Source organism: Trichogramma pretiosum, unplaced genomic scaffold (assembly GCF_000599845.2).
Source record: "Trichogramma pretiosum strain Unisexual culture from Peru unplaced genomic scaffold, Tpre_2.0 scaffold16, whole genome shotgun sequence".
NCBI classification, from domain to species: Eukaryota; Metazoa; Arthropoda; class Insecta; order Hymenoptera; family Trichogrammatidae; genus Trichogramma; species Trichogramma pretiosum.
This window is the reverse complement of record NW_019641647.1, coordinates 2,307,647-2,330,166: the sequence shown is the minus strand read 5'-3', so window position 1 is coordinate 2,330,166 and position 22,520 is coordinate 2,307,647. Positions and strand designations below refer to the sequence as shown.

Below are 22,520 nucleotides of genomic sequence, written 5' to 3'. Positions count from 1 at the left end.
GGTCAAATTGATTCAGTTGTGAGAAATTCGTTTTGAAATTAAATTTTTTTACTTAAATGAAATATTTGCCTCTGACAGAAAATTCAAAAACTAGGTAAATCGAACAATGCAGAAAAAACGAGAGAGATATCACGTAATAATAATAATAATAATAATAATAATAATAATAATAATAATAATAATAATAATAATAATAATAATAATAATAATAATAATAATAATAATAATAATAATAATAATAATAATAATAATAATAATAATAATAATAATAATAATAATAATAATAATAATAATAATAATAATAATAATAATAATAATAATAATAATAATAATAATAATAATAATAATAATAATAATAATAATAATAATAATAATAATAATAATAATAATAATAATAATAATAATAATAATAATAATAATAATAATAATAATAATAATAATAATAATAATAATAATAATAATAATAATAATAATAATAATAATAATAATAATAATAATAATAATAATAATAATAATAATAATAATAATAATAATAATAATAATAATAATAATAATAATAATAATAATAATAATAATAATAATAATAATAATAATAATAATAATAATAATAATAATAATAATAATAATAATAATAATAATAATAATAATAATAATAATAATAATAATAATAATAATAATAATAATAATAATAATAATAATAATAATAATAATAATAATAATAATAATAATAATAATAATAATAATAATAATAATAATAATAATAATAATAATAATAATAATAATAATAATAATAATAATAATAATAATAATAATAATAATAATAATAATAATAATAATAATAATAATAATAATAATAATAATAATAATAATAATAATAATAATAATAATAATAATAATAATAATAATAATAATAATAATAATAATAATAATAATAATAATAATAATAATAATAATAATAATAATAATAATAATAATAATAATAATAATAATAATAATAATAATAATAATAATAATAATAATAATAATAATAATAATAATAATAATAATAATAATAATAATAATAATAATAATAATAATAATAATAATAATAATAATAATAATAATAATAATAATAATAATAATAATAATAATAATAATAATAATAATAATAATAATAATAATAATAATAATAATAATAATAATAATAATAATAATAATAATAATAATAATAATAATAATAATAATAATAATAATAATAATAATAATAATAATAATAATAATAATAATAATAATAATAATAATAATAATAATAATAATAATAATAATAATAATAATAATAATAATAATAATAATAATAATAATAATAATAATAATAATAATAATAATAATAATAATAATAATAATAATAATAATAATAATAATAATAATAATAATAATAATAATAATAATAATAATAATAATAATAATAATAATAATAATAATAATAATAATAATAATANCTTGACTCATATTAAGCTCAATAATGAATTCTGTTTGTCTGCCGATAACCAAAATTTATCAGAAGTTGTATTTTGGTGTATCGATGAACATATTACAATATGGGTCTAATCGAAGGATACGAACACATTTTTTTTAGTACATTAATATGATTAGGACATGAAAATATCATTTTTATGGGGACTCCACTTCTTAATATGATTTTTAAGTACAAATTTGAATTCTACATCAAATTTTACATTAAAAACCATGATTCAACAATTTTTTCATATTTACCCAAGAAAATCAGAATTGCAAGCAAAATATCATCAAAAAAAGAAAATTCAACTTCAAGACCCTGAAAATCCAATAGGGTTGGACCTAGAGGGCTGAAACTTTCAGGATTTTCACTTTTCAATGTACTCTTCAAAAGTACATAATTTGAGAAAAAAAATTTTTTTGACCATCACGCTAATTATGGCTTAGCCCATATATATATATACACACATAGCAGCAGTGGCAGCCGTCAGAGATCGGAGTCGCTCAACGCCTTTTAGCTATGTATGTGTGAGTATAGGCGCGCGCATGCCTCCTCTCCTTGCGCACTGTGTACATGCACATCTGTGTGTTATGAGTATGTACGTTTGTATATGAATTTAATGCATATGTACATTGTTGTCGTTGCGATCAGGTAAGCAGGCAACGATGTGGTAGGGGAAGATCTAGCAAAGAACCGACACTGCTGCATTCACACATGCGTGCATATACTATATACAGTGGCGAGCATACGTCCTGATGGCTATGGGCGCTGTTGCCGCGCGTATCGACCGAAACTGCAGCAGCAGCAACTTGCGCTCGGGGCTCTGCCCCCGCCGTGTTGTGTCTGCCGCCTGCCTCTATAACTACATAGTAGTACATAGCAGTTTTACACTCGCGAAAGAGAGTTATTCGGATTAACTTAACTTATTTCGATAGAATGGATTCGTTCGCCTTTGACTTTTGAGCGCGCGTGCGACTTTCCGTTCCTTCAATTCAAGATGGAGCTTTTTTCTGCTCTTTAATTTTTTTCGTGCATTTTTTCAAGGAATTTCATTTTTCACCTCGTGAGACTTCATAAAAACAGACTGTTACATAAATTTTAGTTATATATAACGAAAATTCATTCAACTTTAATGAGAAATGAATTCTTCAAACTCTTTGGGTTATGATTCGAATGGCAACAACGGACCCATATGAAGCCATAGCGATATGATGAGCTTCTGGAGAATCAAACTATATCAGACCCGTCATTAGCACGAGTCGCTATATCACCTGAGTCAGCTCAGACTACGATATTGCATTGGCCTTTTTTATTCTAAATTTGTCGTCTTTTTACATGTATGCCTCGATCGACTCATTTAGACTTTCGTCTTTTGCCTATAAAGCGTGCACTTTTTCTTTATCGACCAATCTTGACTACAAAGCTTTTTGTGTGTTGATGGTGTTCTGATTCGACATCGTTTTTGCGAGTTCTTTGTGTTTTTTCGAAAAAATTTTGTTTTATTTTAAATCATAATTTTAGAACTGATCAGATCAGTATGAGTTTTTTAATTAATAATTACATATATTCTCTTACAGTATATGTATCATTTGAAATGATTCTATGTAATTAGTAAATGAGCAACTCAAAAATATAAAGTAGTGAATAATACCTATAACAAAATATATATTAAGATTTTTGCACTAGTTAAATAAATTGTTTTGAATGGACAAGATTTTGTAACAAAAATCAGAGATAAAATTTTTTATCACTTTACAAACAAGCTTGAAAATCAAGTGAAAGTTTAATCTATTGGCAAATTATTGGGAAATCCATCAAATTTATTTCTTCAGTGCAGCAATCATATACATATATGTATATTGCTTTGAAAAATTTTTAAATCTATATTTTTTCTCGCTTTTCCTTAATTCTCGTTCGATTCTTTAAGTTGATCGCGATTCGCGTTTGGTGCACTGTAATCTCTCTCTCTCGCTCTTTATCTTTCGTTCTCGTGCTTCTTTCTGCCGTCGCGTTCTCTGTCTTTCTCTCTCTCGCTCTTTTGGATAATAGTACTCAACGCCATGTGCTCACCCCCCACACGCCCGCCCGTTAACGTTAGCCTGACCGATCTCGCTGTCGCTCTCTCTCTCTCTCTCTCTCTCTCTCTCTGCCTCCCTCGCCTACATGTACACTACTATGCACACCGCGACGACCCTGACCTTGCACCACTTCCGCGTTATCCTAGTGCGCGCACTGCGCTTCGCGTATACCTACTACCAATAGCACATAAGTTGTCGCTCTCTCTCTCTCTCACTCTTTCTCGCTCGCTGGCGCGCTTTTCAGGCCTAAAAAGCTCCCCAGCGTGTATCAATCGACGGTAACTGCAGCGAACACTCGCCGCTGTACCGCACCGAGCTATTACATTGTACTTGTGCTCAAGACGGGGATGCGCATCGTATCAGAGCTGAGCTTGTTGAGATGAGCTAAGAAAGCTGAGATTATTTTGAATTTTTTCAAATTTTATTAATGCTAAGTTTGACCAAGCATTAATGAACAACTTTGGCTTAAATAAGGGTATTTATTCATATAAAAGTTTTGCGCCGCGATTCCTAAATGGTATTTTTGTAAGTAAGTTCATTATTCGATATGTATTATTATTCTAGACGATGGTAAAATATCTTACCAGTTGAAAGAGCTAATAAGCTTTTTCTATTAAGCTCTTTTTATTAAGACTTTTCGATATCTGTATATGAAAGAATATTTTACATCATGCACTGCATTATTTTGATAATATAAGTTTTTCCTTTCAAAGAATTTTCATAAAATCTGAAATAAAAACTTTACTACACATTTTTTTAAATGTTGTGCACTCTTATTACATTCAACTTTATTCAACTCTATTCCAAATCAAATTATAAAATACATACAACACCATACTCAAGTTAGCAAGTTCATTGCATAAAGCACAAGAATAAAAATCACAAATACTTTTGCATTATTTATCATACTTAAAAATGATTTGTAAATTGGCTCCTTCCAATGAAATGAAGAATGTTTAAAAAATATTAGGTTTTCAAATAAATTTTTTCTTTTGTTTGTTGCTTCACAGTTATTAGCAGCCTTACATTATCAAGAGTTGAAGTGCATTACTGGATGAATTTGTATACAAAAAATGATCTTTACTTTCTGTGAAACATCTTTAATGCTAATTGAAGTAAAAGCAATATCTCTTAAATTGATATGTAAAATTAAAGAGACTATCGATTCGCACTTTAAAATAACCAATATTTGTTAACCATTATATATCATATTGTGTACGCGACACAATAATATTATGGGTTATTATAGAGAGCGAATGGACAGTTTCACAATTAAAATAAAATGGTACTAACCGATATCCACCCATTTCTAGCGGTGACTAATGTATACAGTTTATACAAATCAACTTCTTTTCCATCGATTTTAGGAAGTTTCTTAAAAGAAGTCCTGAAACAAATCAAAATAATTTAAATGAACTTATAATTTATAAATAAAAATATCAAATCAAAATTCTGATAATAGTTTTATTTTATTGAAACAGTCATTTCAGTAAAAAATGAAAGAAATAAAAAAACTGACATATAGATAACATTTTTTTAGAAAGTTTGGTATAATAGCTAAGATTCTACCAAAAGTTATTCATGTATACATATATGTATGTATACTATATGGTATATGTATACTACAAATCTATCAAAATAAGTACAAATTAGTATCAAGTGATTTGCAATGTAGCATAATTCAGTATATTAATTATTTTTAACAATGAATTATGTTTCAATCAAGATATCTTTCATTGTGATTCAGATTTTCAAAATTTGACATCAGAATAGATTCAATCTTCAAATTACATTTGATATCCACTATTTCTTTTTTTCAAAATATCTACCGCATAGTATCATCAACGAATAAAAGACTTACCCTCTTGTATCATGGAATCGATGCAAATCCTGAATGAATGCATCCCGGAGTCTATCATTGCTCACAGGATCCTTGCCAGTGGCCATAGCCGCCTGGCTAATTTGTTGCTGAAGTGGAAGGGCCATTATCCTTTTGTGGCTACCTCACGTGAAGTGATATCTTGATCACTCAGCATTTAGTAACAACAATTTAAGCAGCACATCAACACTGAGAAAATAATTCACTAACAACACTAAACACACACATACACGCACTTTTAGTAACGCTATAACTTACTTATTACTACCAACCTCGGTCCAATTTCAACAGTAAAATCCAACGCTTGCGACACCTTGACATTGCACTAATAATCATAATTTAAAATGTACTTTTCATCACAACAAATAGTAAGAATTCCCTTTAGGTCGAAAAACTCGATGGACGTGTACAACACTGCTCGGAAGCTAATGCTGTGGCTATATACACTGAGCATAGAGCAGCAGCTCGGCCGAGAGCGAGAGTGGGGGGTTAGAGCAGAGTAGGTAGGTATTGTAGAACCTCGTTTATTTTCGAGCGGAGGGCGCTCACCTGGCCCCCTTCTCTCTTCGTGGCGAGTTTTTATTTACGATGATGCAGTTTTTATCATCGAGGGTCTCTCGTGGCTGGGTCTGTCGCGCGATAAGAGGCGCGTTAATAGATGCCACGGCTGAGAGCGGAAAAAAAAAGGAAAAAACAAACGTATCTGTACGTATAGGAACGAGAGAAAGAGATGCTCATTCCGGTGTGGCAGCAGCCAGCAGCGCGAGAGTCGTACACAGTACGTAGAGCTGACTGAGCGAGTGCAGCGCCTTTGGAAAGCGAGACGAGGCCACTGCTATGTGCCTCGCGTATACTATTCCCTGCTATCGCATATGTATATAGATATATGTAGATGTAATGTACGAGCGTACACTGTATATATCTATACTAGCTCACGCGATTTCGAACGTTTTGAATCACTGCACCGCACTGGATTGCTAAAGGATTTTGATTTTTTTTTCTAACGAACGATATTCACGTACGTCCACAAGTTTGCCCAAACGTAATTGTCAAGTTGAATAGACGAAAGGTTGGCACGACAATGATGATTGCTCGACGTCGAGTATCGAGAAAACTCAACTTGTCGAGCTGTCCGTGTGCAAGCGCTTACATGTGTGCACTAATATGCACGTATAAACTGTGCGATGACTATACGACAATACGAGATGCTACGCCGAGCAGTACACACAGGATATATGCGTATACATACATATATATGTAAGTAAGGTATATAATAGAGCTGCTTTGAAGCGAGGTTAGGCCCGATGCTTTCGAGCGAGCACGTCGAAAAATGTATCATGAATTGCCTCGGTGAACGAGGGAGGATTGTCACTTTGACGGGTCGAGCTGAGTAGACGGAAATGCGGCTGAGCACTGCTGACAACGATGAATTGTGTATCATGCACTCGAGCTATAACTGCATGGCACTGTGCAGCCTGTAGATGTGTAGGAGCGAGGCGGCTGATGCAGGATTTTTGTTTTTACTAGGCGCGCGCGCGCTGTACGTTGCGATTAACTCGAAAAATATTTCACACGCCGGGAACACAAGCCTCGAAGCGCGAACTCTGAGAGTTGTGATGCACTTTGTACACATATACAAACACAGACACTAAATATATATTCACAGTTATGATGTATATACATGTACATAGAAAGTGATAGAGAGAGAGAGAGAGAAAGATAGACGGACGAGCGCGCGCAACACCTCAAAAAATATATATGTCTTTATACTTGTGTACGTACACACACGTACGTCTACAAGTGAGACACTGCAGGAGCGCGCGGGGGTGTGCAACGAGAGCGGCTCCTTTGATAGTAGGTAGCACTTGGCTGTGCTGCTGCTGCTCCGACTCTCTCTCGAGATATAGGTAGGTGCCTGCGTGAGCAAGCGCCAAGCAGCGAGCAGAGCACACACGCGCGCACACGTATACGGAGTCGCTCGCTCTCTCACGCGCGTTGTTAGGCAGTCGCAACTCGCAGGCAGCACGTAATACTCGTGCCCGATCTCACAGTCACTGTGCGCGGCTGCAATGGGCAACGTCGTCTACGCGCGGCTACCTTTTCGCTCTTCGATCACAATGTTCTCTGCCCGCGAAAACTCGGAGCACTCGGACGCTGGCGGTTCGGTTCTGGCTCTCAGCGCCACACGCACATGCACAATTACAAACTGGCACACCGATAGTCGATTTCACCGCGGTTAGCGACACGCGCACACGTACATAAATGCATCAGCCGCGCAGTCAGCAGTAACGAATTTGCTGCTTCGACTTTATAGCTATATATAACCTAAACACTCCACGACTCTGCGTGTAACGATGAGTCGCTGGGGCATGTACTATGTATTTGCGCGCTTGGCGGGGTGGGTTACTATATCGCCTACTGTATAAGCGCGTCGACTTTACAGCGTGTGCTGCTGCTGTTGCTGCTGCTGCGATAGGTACGGGGGCGCGAATTCGAACGCGGCTCGTGTGGGAAAGAGAGAGAGAGAGAGAGAGAGAGAAGCGCGCGGAGTAGCAGCTCCAACGGCGAGTCTGTATTGGTGTGTGCCTGCGTTAATATGCACTTCACTCGGTCTCGATGTATGTATTCGTTGGGGCGCTACTACACTATCTATCTCGCGGCCCGTCACTCCAACTCGTAGTACAAGATTCGGAGTAGTGGGCACACAACGAGGAACTACGTTCGTACCTCAAAATGGCGCCCGACGTGTCGTCGCGCGCGCAGCAGCTCAACGTAGTTCGCTCGATTGTCGCTCGTGCGAAAGAACGAGACAGACTTATAACCTCTGTATGCATTAGTAGATGCTTTACGGCGTTACTTGCGTGTTATTCTCTATCTCTTTCTCACTCGGGCCGCTACTGCTGTTCCTGCCTCTGAGCTTTGTACAAGTAAGCGCTATGCTACATTGCACACACACACACACACACAAGATGTACTTACGTAGGTAATGTGCATCACTTGCAACGAGCATGATGTTGTGAGAGTGTGAGCGCGTAATAAAGCGCAGCGCACGCTAAATAGGCGCGCGCGGGCCCTCCTGCGTATACTTCGAGACTTCCTTAGATGCGTTTCCCTGTTTACATATACATCGTGCAATGCAATCGCATGCTATACCCTCTACTCGTCGTAAGCGAAAAAGTCACAAGGCAGAGTCGAGCAAGCTATTGTCGAGCGCGACTTAAGCTCCATGTATTTGGACTTTTGTTCGATTCAGTGATTTTTTTTTCATTAATTTTCTTACTAACGAATTGTGCAAACTCACATTTTATTATTATCTCTCATTATTTTACATATCAGCTTTGCTGAACTAATTTGAATGAACTTGCGTTCGAAATTTTCTTTAAGCTCATTTATTTGGTAAAAAATCCCTCTCTTGAACATTTTTGAATATTAAAAAGAATTTTGATATTAATTTATTTATAGAATAAAGTATTTATTTGTTCAATTCTCGAAATGTTTATTATTCGCATCTTCGCATGAGACTATGTTTGAAAATCGAAATAGATGACACTAGCGAACAGTCGTTGCAGACTTGCGGCAACTATCGTATTTGCCGAGCAATTGCTATCGTGTTACCGTTGATACGAGGAAAATCGACATTATCATCGAACGAAAGAAAAAGGAACTTGATTATTGGTTACGAGTAACTGTGCTGTGCTTGTGAATTATAATAACTAACGAAATGCAAAAATATGTCAATTGACGATAATATTTCCAATCAGCTAATAAAAACAATACCAGAGATCAGTGTTTTGGATTTTTTTCTGCAGTTGTCCATTATTTTTTATTATTTTACGTAGAATCCTTGAATGAGTCACATTCGGATGGAAGAATAATTAAATGATTCGACGGTTACTCTCATCAAATATGAAATTGAATCATCAACTCTACAAGAACTCGCGACCAAATATAACTAAAGGCAATTCGCTTGATCAGTTCAGAATTAAAGAGCTGGCAACGCATAGTAATTGTATATCTCTCCGAATCCGAAGGTAAATATGAACGCGGAGCAGACTACGACAACACATGCCCGAGCTTGTGAGCCGTGACATCTCTTACGCTTCATTCAGATTCGAGCGTTTGCCGCATACCCCTCATTCACTAGTGCGTGAATGCAAATTCCTATGCCTATATGATAAGCAAGATGGAATGCGTGGGCGACGTGGAATACATTTTATACATATAGGTATAGCGGTTCGCTCAAAGTCTCCTTCGGAGAAAGGAGTCTGCACAATACATGAGTATATCCTAATATAAGCAAGCGGCCTGCTTATCACACTCTACTAATGCCTCTACCTTTGTCGTATGCCACTGAATACGTATATTTATATGTGTGTGTGCGACCTATACAGTCCCTTCAGAAATTAATTGTAAAAACAGTTCTACCTCTGATTTGTGCAACTGCAGCATTTCAGCTCGGATCTCGCGAGCTCTATTGTGCAACTGTAAATTTTATATATATAGATATATATCTATATATACATAAAGAGAGACGGAGAGAGACAGAGAAAAAGTAGTGAGTGAGCGAGAAAGAAAGAAAACGAAAGAGAGAGAGAGAGAAAGAAACTGAGAGGCAACAACGACGACGAGATGTCATGCACTAGTAGTAGTGTTGGCGATTATTCGACGACGCGGTGAAACTCTATAACGGTTCCTATATTTTTCAGTGGATCTTGGTAAAAGATACAAGCAGAGGCCACGATTGTCATCGAAGGTGCCTTATTGACGCAGCGACGACGATGCTTTCAGGGTAAGCATGAAAACGCATATACGCGTCCGAAAATTAATTGCAAGGAAGTGCGTGCGTGGATAACACGTATCATGTGCATATATATGAGAGAACGATATTAAGACATTGCCAGTGACTCCTTTCATTTTTATTTATTCCTATTTTGCTTCTATTAACTCCAGCTTCTTGTTCTCAAACAAGTAAAGTTTGTTTATTTTCTTGCAAAATGATAAACACACATTCTTTTTTTGTATAAATAATTCTGTTTTCACTTGTGCAAAGGGTACAATTTCAACACAACAAGATTATTAGGCTCATCATGCATAAATAATTATTATTTCTTCAGATGTCAAACTACAACAGAAATTCAAATCAGAGAGCTGCGGTGATTGACTATGATCGACAGTTCCAGGAAGATCTGGAGCGTGCTCAGGCCCTCAGCTTAGAGAGCTTGGCATTAGAAAAATTTCGCATACAAAAACAACAACAACAACTTCAGTCATCCAACAATGGCCATGAACATGATAGCTATAGTAGTCAGTGTACTGTCTCTGTCACTGGTGGTAACAGTTCAGAGAATGATGCACCTGTTAATGATAAGTAAGTAGAACTATCATTTAATGTTAGATTAAAAAAAGTTTTATAAATTTTTATTATAACTCATTTTTTCATTTAAAGTAAATTGCAACTAAGAAGTCGGCCTCGACCTGGTAGTAATTCAAATCAGTCAAGAAATGCAATGATTGTACAGCTGCAGCCACCTCCAATTCCAACACGTAGAAACTCATCAAATCAGGCTCAATCAGCTGATTTAATTAATTTTACCAGTCCTGTTAAGCAAGATAGTTTGACAGAGTATTGTACGGCTCCACCACCATTGCCTTTGTATGTAATTATTTAAATTAGTATGTAAAATATTGTTCATTGAAACAATATAACTTGTGCATTATACTATATAGAAAAACAAAAGTTGAGCCAAAGTGGGAGACTCATCCTGCACTATTGAGGAAAAATTCAAGAGTTTCACGAAGTAACAGCTCAGCAGCTGCATATCAAGACTTTAGGTATAATAATGCGCCACCTTTACCTGGACCAAAATGTTCTACTGCACCATGTACACCAGGTACTCCAGTTGCAGGATCAATTATGTCAAGAGTAGTTAGTAATATACCAGATATCATTCCACAGGTAAATGTTAATAATTTATTATCACAACACATAAATGGTATAAAAGCCATACTTTTTGAACTTTTATGGACTAATTTAATCAATTTTAATTATATGCACCCAAAGCTGTACTATAACATTATTACACTTGAAGAAGTTTTTTATGACTTATGTAATCGAAAGACCATACCAAATTGTATTAAAGATATTTTTCTAATTTTAATATTTAGGATTATGTTATAAATAGGGTGCACATAATTTCATTGATCAATACAAGAAAAGAAGTTATATTTAATATAACTTTTCTAAATTAACCTTCTAAACTTTTTAAAATATATAAATTACTTTTTTTTTAATGAGCAATTGTGTGATCATTAATTTTTTAAAAGAAATTTAAAAAATCTATACAATTTTATACAATTTTACTTTTCTATTCCAGCCTACCTGGAATCCATACATGTTTAGAACTTATATTCTTCAGGTATCAAATTAGTTGCCTTGTGTTATTATGAAGTTCATAAAAGCTAGTTTTACATAGTTTTAAATTTGTTTATAAACCAAATATTTTTCATGCTTATGAAATACTCACCTTTAGTTTCAAGTTTAATTTTATGTTTCATCTTGTCAAAAGAATATTTACAAAATAGCTGATGAAACAGTTGTAATATAAATTGTGATATGTTCATATTCATGTATTGATTTGCTTGTCTCCACATAACACTATCTCACCAGAAGTGATATTTTATTCGGAAACAAGATTACATGAGGGTTGAAATCTGCTTAAAAATCGTAACGTTATTGGTATAAGCTTGCATAACATAAACAACTTTTGGATGATGCAAATATTGCAATTAGGTCCGACACTACATAAAATAAACATACAGTCTCATTCAGATACGTGCATCATAAAATAGATTTAAATAATATATACCATTACAATAATCGTTTCATTGATTGACCTTTTTTAACAGTAGACCTTATATTAAGAAATCGGCGTTATTTATGCGACGTGAAAAAAAATACATTTTCAGATACCGCCTTTGCCAACAGCCTACCGTCCAGCAATTACAGCAGGATCAGCATCGGCAGCAGTAGCAGCAGTTCCGTCAGTAACAGCCACCACTCCAGTATTGAGTAACAACGCAGTACCTGCACTAACGTATGGACCGCAACAGACGGACGACAATAATCAATTATCAGTTCTCAAGGTCATTGAAAAAAAAGCAAATAGTAATCTGATTGACTTGACCGCGTTCGAACACTTGGAAGATCGGACTAATGTCAGAGTAAGCGTGCTCGAGGCATTCGATCCACTCTTGGAAAGAAGCGAGGAAAGTGATTACGCTTGTTTGAAAGGATGTAATGATGGTAAGTTATTCTTTGTATCTTTTTCCGTTATTTTTTCCTAATTAAATTTATTGTATTCATAAGTATAATTATGGTACGCGGAAATACACGTAAATAAGTTCTCGAATGCATATTACGCATCAACTGGCATTGTATAAGATGAGATTTTCTTTAGATAATTGATTTCGTTTTATGCGCAAGCTCTGCTTTTCTCTTATCTTATTGTACTTAAAAATCAGAATGATTTTTTCGTTTTCCTAAATTTAAGAATCTAAGCCCGTCCTCATTTAAAAAAAATCTTATCGTGAAATAAAAATGTTAGTATACTTTATCATTGGAAAAAAAAATTATCATTTAATTTCATTTTAAATGCGCAAGGCCTCTTTGAATTTGTACTATTCAGATGTGTTTGTATAGTATTAAGAAATACTTTCTAATATTTAATTATGCCACGTCTGAGTTCATTTAAATCATTATGGACAATGTGTTATTTCACATACGACTATAATCAAGATTTCTTGCATTCAGATTCGCGGATGGAGGGATCTGTGTACGATCCGTTCGATCCGTTTGACTATATGTACAGCACGAGCGAGACGGTTAATTCGGATCCGGTTTATGCGGCGGTCGACAAATCGGCGAAATCGCCAGCCGCGTCACCGGCGGCGCCGCCGCCGCTGCCACCAAGGAATTCATCCGCTTGGAACACGATTGAAAGAAGGAAAACCTCTTTGGATAGACGAGTGAGTTTTGCATTAAGTAATACTTTTTTTGACGTTATTATTCTTCAATTTTCAGGCAATTAATTTTTTTTTACATTATAGCAAAAGCGACAAACACGTTTGTACGAAAATGTTCAAGTGACAAAAACGAGAGCTTCACTTCACGATCCGGATCTTCTGGCTTTTCACAAAATGGTCAAATCTGTTAGAGGTTTGTACCCACTTATTGGATGTTTTTGAAACAGGCACAAAAAAGACGTTTATTATTAATCTAACTGTTTTACATTATAAGGTGAATTTCCATTCAATGATCCAAGCACCAACATAGGTCACATTGTAAGCACTATTATGGAGAGCACTTATCCAGAAAACACAAGTGTCAAGTTGATAGTACATCCTAAAATGCTGAAAAATTCAGTAGATACTGTACAATCTATATCTTTCACTTGTGATGGTAAGTGATTCCTCAACATATGAGTAATCTATTATACATTCAAAATTGCATTACATTTTTGTGTTTTTCAGTAACTTGCAGCGTAGAACATGTAATATTGAATGTGGCTTGTTCTTTGGAAGATGAAAATACAGTGAATGCAGATCAATTTTGTTTACGAGTTTGGGGTCTGGCCGAGTACTTAGCTCCAAATACAATACTCTCACAATACGAATACGTTCATCAATGCATTAAATTAGAAAAAGACATTGAATTTGCGATAGAAACCAAAGTACAAATGAAGAAATCAATCGCTAGAACAGTCAGTATATTATTGCATTTTTTTCCTAAAGACAAAATATTTAGCAACTATAATTTTTTTAGTTGCAAGATGACAATCGGGATCAGTGCCTAAAGCTGGAAGATTTACTACCGCAAGAACCAGCACAACCCATTTCTTACGATACGTTACTTATTTTATTGGGTAAAGTAAAACTGATTTATTGATCAAACAATTAGAATTATTATTTGAAAACTAATTTTATATTTATTTAATTGTTAGAAACCGTAGAAAAAGAAATGGAGCGCGTCGAAACCACGGCGAGTCAATTAGCCACAGCGAGTCATGGTTCGGGTCTTCTTACACAGCTCCAACCTCGGGGGGTAGTCCAAGCGGTAAAAGCCGTTTGCGCATTAATGGGCAGTGTGGAAACTTACGAGATTACTGAAGCTGTGGATAATTTTGTTAACGCATGCTGCAAGTTTCTTCCGCAGGTTCATGCATCGAAAATTGAATGCAAGAAGCCTGAGATTTTAGACGAAGACGGTGATTACTCGGTTGTTACGCTCAGGACGAAATTTCCAGACGTCATTTCGTCCCATTGTAATAAGATAAGGGATGCTGTACAAGATCTCGTTGAGACTTATTGTCATGCTTTTAGAGTCGATTTTCAAATAAGCAGTCGGGGCGATTATCCAACGAGTAAGTGGCGAGGATCTACAAATCATTAACTTTTATGCAGATTAAATAATGTTTGATTAAATAAATTATAGATAGCTTAGTATCATCACAAGTGATAGATACAGTTTTGGTGCGTGTTGGTGCAATACACAGAATTCCTGCGTCTTGGAAGCACGATGACTACATTGTTGCAGCACAAATTTTTCACGGTACTAGACCTGTGGGTAATCCTGTGTTGTCGGAGCCCATGACTACTTCAAACTCAAACTTTTATCCGAAAATTTTATTCAATTCTTGGTAATAAAACTCTAGAAACACTTGGAAGAAATAAAATTTTATATTAAAAATTGAACAAATTTTTTATAGGCTTGAATTTCGTGGTACAAGTGTGTGTCAAGTACCTCGAGAAGCCCGTTTAGTACTTGTGGTTTATGGTCGTACTGTGCAACCGGAAGAACACGAATCTAATGCCTCGTGCTCAATGGAAAAAGAGGAACTTGGATGGGGTGCAATGCAATTTTTCGATTTTGACGGGTATTAATAAAAATTTTCTCCAAGATTCATTAACACCTATATTAATGCAACTTTTTATTTAGTGTTATGAGTCAAGGCAGTTTCTTTTTATCGTTATGGCCAGCTGCCGCGGATAAGCGTTTGGGTCCAGCACCTGCGCCAGGTATCCATCCTCACGGTGATACACATCCTATTATTAGTTTAGAATTACCTGACTACGGTGGTAAAGTAATGTTTCCTTTGGAATTGAGAGATCACGACATCGAAACTTTAGATTTTAGATCTTTAGATCAAAATACTCAAGAGTTGTTATCTTACATCACAGAACAAGACACGTTTTCTAGGTACTTAATTATTTGTGCGTTAATTTTTAAATAAATAATAGAGTATGTTTAAATATAAATTCCAACATGTGTATAGACCACCAATAGAAGAAAGAGAAATATTATGGGAAAAAAGACATTATTTACATGAGAAGCCAGAGGCTTTACCAAAAGTACTTTTAGCTGCTCACAGCTGGGACTGGGCATGCTTACCGGATTTACATGCTTCGTTGCGTGTTTGGACTCCTTTACCGCCTGTTCAAGCATTGCAATTACTCTTGCCCTGTTTCCCCGATATGCAAGTTAGAGAAATGGCAGTTAGTAGAATAAAGGAATTAAGCAATGACGAGCTTGTCGATTATTTACCTCAGTTGCTTCAAGCTCTGAAACATGAAACTTATGAGGCATCTCCATTAGCAAAATTTTTGCTAGAAAGAGCCTTAGTATCGCCAAGAGTTGCCCACCACATTTATTGGTTGCTAAACCAAGCTTTACCCGGGCACAATCCTCAAGTAAATTATTTTTTCATAAAATTTGTTTGTCTCTTAATTTTACTGATTTGAATGATTAGCAGATCTGCTCTTTTTTCACAGAATACTCCCGAATCGTCTTCTCAAGATGATAAGAGTTTAAGTTTAGCAAGATATCATCGACGATTACAATTAATGCTACGTGCTCTATTAGCTGTAATAGGGGATGCTTTACGTAATAGTTTTTTAGCTCAACAATTCCTTGTAAAGGTAAATACATTGTACCACATCAATCGATTTTTATTCTAATATGAATATGCAATCAAAAAAATAATGATATAATATTTTAAAGAATTTACACGAAGTAGCTGAGAACATTAAAACTATTAAAGAATCTCTACGGCTGGAAGCGCTGAAACTGGGTTTACAAAATATTCACTCTCAACTTATAGAAGAAGAAGGAACTTGCTTACCTTTGTCACCGAGTCGACAAGTAGTTGGAATCAATATTCAAACTTGCTCATATTTCCCATCGTTCACTTTACCTCTTAAAATCAACTTTATTGGTTGTGATAAAGACATTAGTCCAGCAATTTTTAAGGTTTTTATCATCAAAGTCTTGAATGATAAAGTAATTTTAATTTAATTATCATAAAAAATATTTTGCAGGTTGGCGACGATTTGCAGCAGGATATGCTCACTATTCAGATGGTTCGTATAATGGATAAGCTCTGGTTAAAAGAAGGCCTCGACTTGAAAATGGTCACCTTTGCCTGCGTACCGACAGGTTACAAACGCGGCATGATCGAAATGGTAACCAATGCTGAGACACTTCGAAAAATTCAAGTTGAATTTGGACTTACCGGTTCGTTCAAAGATCGGCCTATTGCCGAATGGCTAGCCAAACACAATCCGTCCGAGCTCGAATATGAACGAGCGGTAGAGAATTTCACTGCGTCGTGTGCTGGCTACAGTGTAGTCACATACATTTTAGGTATCTGTGATAGGCACAATGACAATATTATGCTCAAAACCTCTGGACATTTGTTTCATATCGATTTCGGCAAGTTTTTGGGAGACGCTCAAATGTTTGGTAACTTTAAAAGGTAGTCAAAATTTATACATTTTCGCGGTTTATTCAGCTAGTGTTTGTAATATATCTTAATCATTTTTTTAGAGACCGGACTCCCTTTGTGCTAACATCGGATATGGCTTATGTAATCAACGGCGGAGATAAACCTTCAGCCAAATTTCATAATTTCGTCGAACTCTGCTGCCAAGCCTTTAATATTGTCAGAAAGCACGGAAACTTGATCCTTCATTTATTTGGCTTGGTAAGTGTCGATTACAATCAAGCACTAAATGTGATTTCCCAGCTTATTTCACTCATGATATCGCGGAGAAAAAATCCCTACAAACAAGAAGTATCTAAAAACGGAAATAAATAGATTAATTTACTATCAATGTTTTTTTATCTCCCACGGATACAGCATATCACAGGCGACTGTGAATGTTTGTTTTCATTCTCTATGCAACATCATTCTCGCTTGAGTCAGTCTTTCAAATTCAAAGTTGCAGAAATTAAGTTTAATTATTACACAGAAACATTAGTATTATATAAAATGTCGATACAATCAGAAAAACCGCACTTTCGCGGATGTATGAATAATTATCAAACGAACGACGATTCGCAGATGACATCGTCGGGTATCGGTGGTGTTACCATGGACGCAGTTAGTTACGTCCAGAAGGCACTGCTGCCGGGACAAACGAATCCGGAGGCTGCGGCAACTTTTGCTCGAATGATCGAGTCGTCGCTAAAGAGTTGGTTCACGCAGTTCAACTTTTTCTTACACAATTTAGCTCAGTTGAGATTCAGTGGTGATCATAGCGAGGGAGAGTTATTGTCCTTCATTCCCCGCACTTACACGTGAGTGAATAAAAATGATAACACTGAAGTAGTCTTTCATTTTAGAATTTATTTTTGAATATCGTTCAACTTCGAACATACAGAAATTAAATTGATCGATAAAAATACTTTTTTCTTTGTAAAAAGTTAATTCTAATTTTAAATGAAATACCTTTTTTTCTAGAATGCAACAAGAAGGTCAGTTAACTCAAGTTCAAGTTCACGGTTACCAAAAGAGATACGATCCAGAAAAGTATTACATGTACATATTGAAAATACAGCGTAAAGGCCAAACCGATCCCACCTATCTCTTCAGATCGTATAAAGAATTCTGTGAATTCTATCAAAAGCTGTGCATTCATTTTCCTTTAGCCAAAGTGGCCAGGTATGTTAGCCTTGTGTATATATACTTTAATAATAATAATAATAATAGTAATAATAATAATAATAATAATAACAATAATAATAATAATAATAATAATAATATAAATGTTACTTTTCTCGTGATTGTTTGCTCAAGTGTTATCGATTTTGATACAACTAATTTGTCGTGCGATTAGCTTTTGGCAACATTTTGCGAGCATGCATACAAGTTTCGATTAATTATTTAGTTTAATTATATAATCGTACTTACTACCTGTGCAATTTAATCTTTTCCTATCATTACTATTGGTCTCGAGTGAATTTTATAATTTTCGTTATTAGAAAAGGCATAAAAAAGTTTTGATTTTATTGATCAATTGACTGTGCTCAATATCACGTTTAGCGCATCAATCGCTGTGAAGACCGATAAATATATCTGTGAAATTGTCTAAAAACGTCACTTCTCCTTGTATTCTTCGATCACGCTGTCGTTTGCTTGTTTTATCTCGTCTTCGTCGTTGTTATCCTTGCTATCTACCAGTGACAAATTATTCTTTGCACCATTACTACCGTTCACGGGTATGGTCGACGCTGACGCCACGCTATCGCTCTCTTCATCGAGCTGTTGTACCGTTTTTTTTCCATTTATGGGATTAACACGGTCCCAGTAGCTTAGATTTTCAAAACTTCGATAAAATCCTTGTGATTGAGATGTGAATTTTGTGCTTTTATCCACATTAAAACTTTCCTTGCCACATGATAGGCCCATTTTCAATTGTGAGAGCTTTGAACATAAAAATCTCAATTTGAAAATCTTCAAATTTTCACATCTAACGAATTTTGATAAATAAATGATAACCAAAAAGTAGAAATAAAATTTTAATTATTTTTCATAAAAAACTATTTATAATTTAAAAACTTGTTAAATCAAATATTTCTATTGAGGTAATTTTTCTTAGAAAGCCTCGTATTCTACACTGTTTACTTTGTAGGCACATATAGATAATTTGAATGCGTCATGCGGTATTAATTTCATACATTTCGATATGCTGAACTCTTTGTCGCGTACTTACTATTATTTTATTGCAAACATCATAGATATTTTATGCTTGGTTTTCACGAACAAATTTTACTCAGTCAAAATTTGCTACTTTCAATCCTTAATTTCAAATTTTTAGTTAATTTCTGGCAGTTTAATTTATTATTAAATGAAAACGCAATAGAACTAAGTGTGCGTGTTTTTGGCTTCTCAAAATTTTATAAAATTGTCTACAATTTATTTTCAATTTTTAATAACAACATTATAATTTATGCGTACATGCCTTCTAAAACACACTCTGCCACGAAATCCTTATATATTCTTTAATGCGTCCATCAAATTTACGTTTGAAGCATAAACTGTTCACTCAATACAGTCATTCTTCTATTTGGTAACTTTTTTAACAACTAAATGATAAACACAGGCTACTTTCAATGCAGGTCCCCTTTTGACTGGTAATTTGTATAGTACCTCCATAACGTCTTATAATTTCTTTTTATCTAATCTGATAAAATGTATCTTATCAAGTATATATACGTAGGGGAAGTGAGAACTCATTTCAATTGTTATGAACAAATATCAATGAATAATTTTAATTATGCACGCCACAATTCTTGTTCACTGAGTAAAATGTTATATCCGATTTTTACTTTGCAGTTTATCCAGTGGTATGAGCGTTGGCAGATCAAACATTAAGCAAGTTGCGGAAAAGAGACGAGTGGACATCGAAAAGTTTCTCGTCAGTTTATTTAAAATGGCACCGGAAATTTCTCAAAGCGATCTGGTGTACACATTTTTCCATCCACTCTTGAGAGATCAACAAAATGCTGATATACATCTGAGAAAAGTTAAAGGTATATATTGTGCATGTATTTGTAGAAATATACATGCATACCCGATTACAATGATCTACGATATTTAAATATATTTTTTACACGAAAGATATAATAATATGAATATAATTTAAAATTGTAGTAGGAAATTGGTGGGCAGAGAAAAAGTTGCGTGAAAATGTACAGGCTGGCCAAATCAAATTGTCTCTCCATTATACTCGGGGTACTCTCAGTGTCATGGTGTACCACGCCCGGGGATTGCCCAAGGTGGCCAATGGTCAGGAGCCAAATACATATGTCAAAGTTTACCTCAAACCAGATCCGACTAAGGTGACAAAAAGAAAAACTAAAGTTGTGAAAAAAAATTGTCATCCCTCTTTTATGGAATCAGTAAGTTTTAACACAGTAAATATTTTAATCTTTTTTTAGAGATGATTATTGATAACGTGAATTTTTTCTGTTAAAGTTGGAGTATCGTATGCCCATAGACGTCATTAAGGATAGAACGTTAGAAGCGACGATATGGAATCACGACACGCTCCAAGAGAATGAATTTTTAGGGGGAATTCGTCTGCCACTTGCTAAAATAAATTTAGCCCATGAAATCGTTGAATGGTTTCCACTTAATGGTGTCTAATGCATAATGGCATGATTAAGGCGATATTCACTTTTTAACCCAAATGACTCGTTTTTTTTATACAAGGCTGTGGTAAAATGTTTCGTAAATGACTAAATTTCTCTTTATGATGAATGAACTATTGTGCACAAATAATAAAACATTTAAAGAACATAATTACCAGCGCCGGAGAAATAATTTAAAATCATCGTAATTGTAGATTTGGAAAATGATGTTTTATATACTCAACTCATGACCCTCAATACACGCGATTTATACTTTAATATATGTATTAAGTAACACTAGCGAATGCAGTATACAGATGAATGAGATGTGAGAATGAAGAAAAAATTAGACTTGTTGCTTGTGATAACGGTTTTTAAACAGTTCATTGGAAGGTACATTATAATATTTTATCATGTACATCGGAGATGCTTCAATTTTTTAATGAGTCGTTTTATTATTGGGTTTTTGTCAATAATGAATTGTACATAAATTTTTATATCATGAATGGATTTTTCACCGCTGTTAGGCGAATCTTAATGATTATGCGTTTCAAAAATCGCGACGTTTTTCTCTCAGATTCATATTACAGCTTATACACAAATGAATAATGTCCAAAAGTATACACGCCATGATACCAAAATATTATCATAATTTTTATTAATATAGCTTTAATTGAAATAAAAAATCTGTGTATTATCAAAATTATACGTGAATTATATATTATATTTATTTATATAATTTATTCATATTGTTCGAAGTCTTATTTTTTCAGTTCCCAAACAATAATAATAATTAATATAAAATATAAGTTATAATTAGGTGTAATTTTGGCAAGAGCAGCTTCATTTTTTGATCTTTGATTGTAAATATTACTTTTAAAGTACCATAATTTATAGAGGAGGGTTTTTAATTTTTTTCTGGTATTGATAATTAAACTTTACCGATAGATATTTTTATTTTAACAATTACTTTGTGATTTCAAAATGATCAAGATTTCATTAAACTTTCAACGTTGCTTAATAATCTATTATTGTATCGAGATACTAGACTCATTGAGATGGAAATTGCAGACGTTTCCGGAAACTGGGCAGCATTGTCTCAGTGATCGAAGCCGGAAACACGTTCCAACCTACCGTATTTCGATCTGTTGCCGTATAAAAGAACATTCTCAAAGTTGACAACGATTTTGCTCGTTGCTAAAATGTCAATCGAAGCGTGTCTAAGCAGCCCCAGCGGCGCACAGCGAGTATGTCCAGTAGCAGTCTAGGCACAAAACTCGATTTGCGAGCTCGAAAAAATGCTAATAATGCTTCAGAACACCTGTAGAAATATTTAGCAGAACATAAGAATAATTCAAAGATTATATGAGGGAAATATTTTGAAGGAGCGTCATCGAGTTAATACCTTTTCTTGCTCCTTTTTTACACGATTGCAAAAACTTATGGGATTTACCAGCGTTGGGTAAAAAAGCCTTTGTTCGACTCTAGAGAGAATACTTTTTGCCTCCGAGTTGAGTGAGCGATGCTACTGACAGACAATTGTTTGAAGGTATTATGAACACTGAGCAGCTATATCGGTACTTTTTTGGCGCGTGGGCG

The 22,520-nt window shown here is 34.1% G+C and overlaps 3 protein-coding genes across 9 annotated transcripts in view; 1 reads left to right on the top strand and 2 right to left on the bottom strand.

Moving 5' to 3' along the window:
• The window catches only part of LOC106659338 (serine-rich adhesin for platelets), a 29,828-nt gene extending 22,677 nt beyond the window's left edge, over positions 1 to 7,151 (bottom strand). For all 5 annotated transcript variants that reach the window (XM_014381847.2, XM_014381849.2, XM_014381853.2 and 2 more), the window contains exons 1-2: positions 5,435 to 7,151; positions 4,867 to 4,960 (exon numbers count right to left, since the gene is read on the bottom strand). In XM_014381847.2, coding sequence (XP_014237333.1) covers positions 4,867 to 4,960; positions 5,435 to 5,559 — 219 coding nt within the window. In that variant the 5' untranslated portion in view covers positions 5,560 to 7,151. The remainder of the gene's footprint in view (positions 1 to 4,866; positions 4,961 to 5,434) is intronic.
• A 2,222-nt stretch (positions 7,152 to 9,373) lies between these two features.
• On the top strand, positions 9,374 to 21,627 carry LOC106659349 (phosphatidylinositol 4-phosphate 3-kinase C2 domain-containing subunit beta). 3 transcript variants are annotated; one of them, XM_023459850.1, is made up of 26 exons: positions 9,374 to 9,483; positions 10,159 to 10,241; positions 10,567 to 10,820; positions 10,899 to 11,105; positions 11,180 to 11,408; positions 11,827 to 11,868; positions 12,419 to 12,755; positions 13,248 to 13,477; positions 13,559 to 13,667; positions 13,749 to 13,910; positions 13,982 to 14,211; positions 14,274 to 14,373; positions 14,452 to 14,871; positions 14,943 to 15,147; positions 15,217 to 15,384; positions 15,447 to 15,707; positions 15,784 to 16,198; positions 16,280 to 16,426; positions 16,509 to 16,757; positions 16,826 to 17,262; positions 17,334 to 17,490; positions 17,851 to 18,086; positions 18,250 to 18,450; positions 20,125 to 20,321; positions 20,443 to 20,690; positions 20,767 to 21,627. In XM_023459850.1, the coding sequence occupies exons 3-26, from the start codon at positions 10,567 to 10,569 to the stop codon at positions 20,935 to 20,937; spliced, it is 5,412 nt and encodes a 1,803-aa protein (XP_023315618.1). In that variant the 5' UTR covers positions 9,374 to 9,483; positions 10,159 to 10,241; the 3' UTR covers positions 20,938 to 21,627. The 3 variants fall into 3 exon arrangements, with proteins under 3 accessions (XP_023315618.1, XP_014237353.1, XP_014237354.1); XM_014381867.2 differs by lacking the exon at positions 9,374 to 9,483 and having other exon boundaries at positions 10,056 to 10,241; positions 13,263 to 13,477; XM_014381868.2 differs by lacking the exons at positions 9,374 to 9,483; positions 11,827 to 11,868 and having other exon boundaries at positions 10,056 to 10,241.
• LOC106659350 lies at positions 18,484 to 20,068 on the bottom strand. The gene is made up of 2 exons (XM_014381869.2): positions 19,747 to 20,068; positions 18,484 to 19,212 (listed from the first exon to the last, which is right to left on the bottom strand). Exon 2 carries the CDS (start codon positions 19,195 to 19,197, stop codon positions 18,886 to 18,888), a length of 312 nt encoding a protein of 103 aa, XP_014237355.1. The 5' UTR covers positions 19,198 to 19,212; positions 19,747 to 20,068; the 3' UTR covers positions 18,484 to 18,885.
• Positions 21,628 to 22,520: the final 893 nt, after the last annotated feature.

Excerpts from the sequence above, each read along its gene's own strand:
- LOC106659350 (XM_014381869.2), bottom strand. The coding sequence starts at position 19,197 with ATGGGCCTATCATGTGGCAAGGAAAGTTTTAATGTGGATAAAAGCACA.
- LOC106659349 (XM_023459850.1), top strand. The coding sequence starts at position 10,567 with ATGTCAAACTACAACAGAAATTCAAATCAGAGAGCTGCGGTGATTGAC. Across the intron at positions 12,756-13,247 it reads TTTGAAAGGATGTAATGATG|ATTTCTTGCATTCAGATTCG; the intron begins GTAAGTTATTCT and ends ACTATAATCAAG. Across the intron at positions 18,087-18,249 it reads TTCATTCCCCGCACTTACAC|AATGCAACAAGAAGGTCAGT; the intron begins GTGAGTGAATAA and ends CTTTTTTTCTAG.